The sequence below is a fragment of the Sinocyclocheilus anshuiensis genome, unplaced genomic scaffold (assembly GCF_001515605.1).
Source record: "Sinocyclocheilus anshuiensis isolate Anshui unplaced genomic scaffold, SAMN03320099.WGS_v1.1 scaffold283, whole genome shotgun sequence".
NCBI classification, from domain to species: domain Eukaryota; kingdom Metazoa; phylum Chordata; class Actinopteri; order Cypriniformes; family Cyprinidae; genus Sinocyclocheilus; species Sinocyclocheilus anshuiensis.
Window position 1 is genome coordinate 2,182,685 of NW_015549605.1, and position 5,549 is coordinate 2,188,233.

The 5,549-nt window shown below is 34.9% G+C and overlaps 1 protein-coding gene across 3 annotated transcripts in view; it reads left to right on the forward strand.

Moving 5' to 3' along the window:
* The window catches only part of LOC107658853 (serine/threonine-protein kinase WNK1-like), a 79,124-nt gene that overhangs the window by 68,314 nt on the left and 5,261 nt on the right, over positions 1 to 5,549 (forward strand). Inside the window, exon 29 of one of the 3 annotated variants that reach the window (XM_016447530.1) lies at positions 2,979 to 3,020. The exons of the other annotated variants lie outside the window; for them this stretch is intronic. Within the exon in view, the coding sequence (XP_016303016.1) occupies positions 2,979 to 3,020 (42 nt within the window). The remainder of the gene's footprint in view (positions 1 to 2,978; positions 3,021 to 5,549) is intronic. 3 annotated transcript variants of the gene reach the window in all.

The window sequence follows — 5,549 nt, forward strand, 5'->3', positions numbered from 1 at the left end:
GTGAGAGAGAGAGAGAGGGGGTCACATCACAGTGGAGTCAGCTGTCTTAACCGTGGCTTGTGTACTGCAAACACATACCAGCTTCATCACTGTGTCTGTCACGCGACTCTGTTCCTCTTTCGGGCTCTGTCTTTACATTTATTTTGAAAGATGAAGCTCGCGATTATGGTAAGGGGCATTACATTTCCGACGAGTGCTTGCGGTGTTCGGCCAATCACAATGCACTGGGTCAGCTGGCCAATCAGAGCAGACTGCGCTTGTCGGAAGGAGGGACTTTGTAGAAAACGAAGCGTTTGAGAGAGGCGGGGCATAGAGGACCTACAATAATGTACAGTATTTGAAAAATAATGTGTTTTTTGAACATTAAAGCATGTCAACATATTCTGTTACACCAAATACACAAAATAATTATCTTTAAAAAAGCATCATATGACCCCTTTAAATTTAATTTAAAAAATCTTAAATTATTTGTTTTATAAAATCTAAACATTGTGGACAAAATTATAATTTTAAATAGTCTTTTTAATGTAAATAGATTAGATTTCTCTCTTCTTATTTTAAAATGGTAAGCATTTGCTTTGATTTCAAAATACGGGACAACTGTTCGTGCTTCACCTTCTTCCTTGCAAATTTATGCCAAAATGATGGTATTTATGACTAATTTCAACCCGTATATCGCCCACTCCTAAATAACATAGTTTACTATTTTGGTTCAGTCATTTTTGGATGTTTTAGTCACATAAAGCAGCTCTGACCTATTTCCTGTGGGTCTTCCAAATTTGAGGAGAAAACTTCAGGATGACACAGTTGGAAGGAACTTGTCCAGCGGTCATTAAAATGTTATTTTCCCCTCTAATGTTCCTATGATTTTTGTGGTGGATCATATATCGGCCCTATTTGTGGTAGTGCAGGTGAACTCTAAACATAGGAATATTTGCTTTGCCTATCTGAGAAAGCGCACGCTTTGGTTTGGATATAGCTGCAGGGCTGATGCTTGTGCCTCAAGGGGGTGCTTTTCCTCCCCTTCTTTTCTGTACAACTCGACGCTCACCCACCCAGGGCCACTCCTCCCCTCCTTCACCTCCTTCACTCTCTCTATCTGTCAGGAATTCATGGCTTACTGACCTCTGTTACCATTCTCACTGTGTATTTGTGTACGTTTCCTTTCTCTCTCTCTGCTATCTGCTCCATCTCTCTCTCTCTCTCTCTCTCTCTCTCTCTCTCTCTCTCTCTCTTACTGTCTCTTCCTCCTGATTGGCCGATCATCTCAGACATTGTGTCATGAATCTTAAAAACAACTTCTCATCGCTTAACAGTTATCGTTCATATCCCGTAATGCACTAGTGAAACCTATGAGGTCCCATAATTATTTCTAATTCAACTGTGTTCACAGTGGGCACTTTGTCATTTGTAATTCATCTTACTAGTTTTAATATTTTCCTTCATATATGCTTTGGTTTAACATCATAACAAAATGTGCAAATTGCTAAAGATAATTACTAATAATTTAAAAGAGGAATAACATGCTGCATTTGACAGTGTCAGAAAACAGTACGGCTTGTACTTTAGCAGTTCCCAAGTAGTTTAAGCAAGCAATTTATACTGAAAGCGGGAAAATACACATCAATTTCACACAAAAAATCACAGCTGGATGCCATAAACAACTTTGTCCAATTGTTGTAATTATAGCTAATCATTTAAATGTGCAGTATCCATATACTGGTAACACTTCACAATAAAGTTGTAAATGTTATCATTATTAATAATAAAAAGGTATCATGAACTAATAATGAACATCATTTATTAATGTAGGTAAATATTAATTTCTACATATGCTGAATAATTTCAAGGTGTATAAATCAGTAAAGTTAATATATTATGAACAAAAAAATAATTAACATGATAAGCCTAGATTAAGGGCCTAATAAGCCTAGATTAATAAATTGTGTATAGTAGTTTATTGTTAGTGTTATTTTAGTATGATTGACACTGTTAAAATACGTATTAATATTTTGAATTAGTTTTTTTTATTTGTTTTAATAATTGTATGTACTTGTCACTTTCGTTTATTTTTAACATATTTAACATTTAATGTACAGTTATAATATATCATATATTTTAATATTGTGGTATATAATTATATTTTATATTTATTTTATATTTCTATTTTAGTTATTTTATATATTATTATAATTTTTTTTCTTTATCTTACTACTTCAACTTCAGTTAATTGCCAAGGCATTTCTAATTTCTGTTTGTTTTTTAAGTGTAATATTTTTATATCTAATTTAAGTTTTATATTTTATTTTAACTTTTTTTTAATAGTTTTAGTTTACAATAAGATTGTTAGTTCATGATACCTACTGTAATGCAAATACTAACTGTACTTTATTGTAATGATACTGTATGTTGATATAATATAATGATATGGCTCATGTTCTTCAGTATTTTTTGGCTCTTCCTTTTCTGACACATGCGGTGTGAATCTGCAACTTACTATTCTCATTTCCTCATATTATTTATGTAATAATTCACACACATTTTTATAATTAAATCTCTTGAAAGGAGTTAACTGAACAGCTGAAACGGAGACAAATATTTCTCCAAACTAGGCAAGTCAGTGCATATATCTTACAATCTGATTAATTTTCCTTAGTCTCTTTTCTTTCTTTTATTTAAAAAAAAAAATATTTCAAGTCCCTCAGAGCAGGTACTTTCACACATCCTCTCGCATCAGCACTTTCTTTCTTTGCAAGCTTATCTTTTTTTAGCTGCCCTCACAATGTTAATGCACCTGATCACAGACCCGACACACGTGAACCTTCCTTCGCTCACCCCACCTTCACTGAGCATGAGCGTAACAGCCATCAGGGCTTGATTTCAGGTTTTAGACTAGCACTCCCATAATGCACTGTGTTGGACGTGGAGTTACTGTAACACTGATTCTCTCCAATCCCACCGTTCTCTCCATGCTTCAGGGAAGATGGTGAAAAAAGTGTGCCCCTGCAACCAACTCTGTAGTAATTATCTCTCTTTTTTACATCCTCCCACTCCTCCTTCCCTCTCTTTCCTGTCGTCACCTTTCGCTTCATGTCCTGTGGTCTGTTGAAGCTGGTATGCCCGCTAAGCTCTCAGGCTGACTTGAGCATTTCTTTCCTGTGATGACCCATTCATGTGTTTATAAGTGTGGCATGCCACGTGTTTTTTCACTCTCAAGTTAAACTCGCACTGCCCTAAATTTGAAACCGAACTGGAAATCACTCTCGATAAACGCCTCGCCAGGCGACGACGCCACACTCAGCAGCAGACTGACTAATGCACTCTAAATGGACCCGTCTGAGCACTCATCCCATTACGCACAAGACAATTTGAAGCCCCAGACTCCCTTCTGCACTCTTCCTTTATCCCCTTAAGACTCATCCTGCTTACTGCACATCGACCTCATCCTGTTTGGATGGAGTTTCTCACCCATTACAAGGGTCTAATGAGGCCTGGCTGATCTCCCCCTCACTGTGCACAAGACTTAATCACTATCCAGTGCACAAACCACCGTATTGAGGGAATACAGCTCACATTTTTCACACAGAAAGGTAGGTTTTCACAAAGAGGATTCTGGGATCCTCCAGTATTGAACAAAGTGAATGGAAGTCATCCAGTAAATGCTGAAGTCAAGCTGTGTGTGGAGCCTCCACCTCTCCCTTACCCCTTTTCCACCAGGTGGTGCTGGTGCTTGGCTAATGAAACTTTTTTTATGAATATTGTAACATCCACAATATTTTATGTGGATGCATGTATTTGATCAGAAATGCAGTATTCTTGTGAAACATCATTACACTTTAAAATAACTGTTTTCTAATTTAATATATTTTGAAAAGTAATTTATTCCTGTGGTCAAAGCTGAATTTTCAGCATCATTACTCCAGTCTTCAGTGTCACATGATCCTTCAGAAATCGTTCTGATATAATTTGCTGTTCAAGAAACATTTCTTCTTAGCAATGTTGAAAACAGTTGTGCTGCTTAATATTTTTGTGGAAATCCTTTCAGGATTATTTGATAAATAGATGATTTGATTAATTGTTCAAAAGAATGTGATTCATTTGAATTACTGTAGAAATGTTTTGTAACATTATAAAAGTATGTACCATCTCTTTTGTGTCAAATAAAATATTAATTTCTTTAAAAAAAGATAAATAAAATAAATGTAAAAATATTAAGTGTAATCAATCATGTCCTGACACTTTATTTTTAGATGTCTAATTAAATGTAAATTAATGTTTAATTAATAAAATTTAACTTAAATTCAGTATATTAAATACTACCATGATGCATAAATTCTTTACAATTTAAATTAATCAATATCATATAAATTAATATAATTCAAAATACTTTTTTTACACATAATAATATTGAGTGAGATTTTTTGCATTACAGTACTAAAAATTGAGGAAGAGTTTGCTTAATTTTAATTAAAATAATGCCAAAATGCAAAAAAATATATATATAGAAAAATAGAATTGTGTTTGTGTAAAATAGAAATCTATTAATATATCTATTTAATTATTAATATTTTTATTTCTAAACTGACCATGTACTGACCACAAACGGTACAGTTGTTTTTAAAAATGTATTCAGTCATTTTTTAGGGCCAGTATAAACCACTTTTCCTTCAGTGGAAATGTATGAAACCGGGCCAAATTGGGTACTGGCTTTGGCGCCAGCACCAGCATGGTGGAAAAGGAGTAGCTATATTTCAAAGCATGGCTTGCTCTGACTACATCGCCCAGAATTCCTTTTGGTGCCTCAGTCTTGGCGCAATGTGTCGTCTTTTTGTTGCTGCATTCTGGAGGGGCTGTGTTTGCCGTCCTAACAGGTCTTATCTGTGTCGCCGGGTGGCTGCCTGGATAGTTGGCAAGATATTTGTGCTGTTTGTATGTAACTGCAAGATTTGATTTTGAAAAAATTTTTCCCCCATCAGCTTTGTTTGATTTACAATCTATTCTTCAAATGCATCAGCTCTTTGTTCCTCGACAGATATGTGTAAATAAATGGACCAATCAGCTTATACCAGTGCATGTTTAAAGACCGTTATTTCTTAGTCATGACAGTGATGAGTCTTATGAAGGAGCTGAGGCATTTCCACTCATTTTGCGAATTTGTCATCTTGCTTCACATTAACTGCTCAGTAAACAGAGCTTTTTTGTAAAAAATTTACCACATAATCACTGCAATGCTTTGTTTTTCATAAAGAGGCTTATTTACTCATACTGCTAATATTAAAGGGGTCATATGGCGTTGCTAAAAAATAACATTATTTTGTGTATTTGGTGTAATGAAATGTGTTTATGTGGTTTAAGGTTCAAAAAACACATTATTTTCCACATACTCGACGAGACAAAACCAATAAAACCCATTATAAACGAGGCATTTGTAGCATGTAGTGGGGACATAATTACTGATTATAATGACGTGCTGTATTTTTACACGTTGCGTTGCATCGCGCCACATAAACATAAAACCATGTCTGCATTTGTGATTGGAGAAACGACAA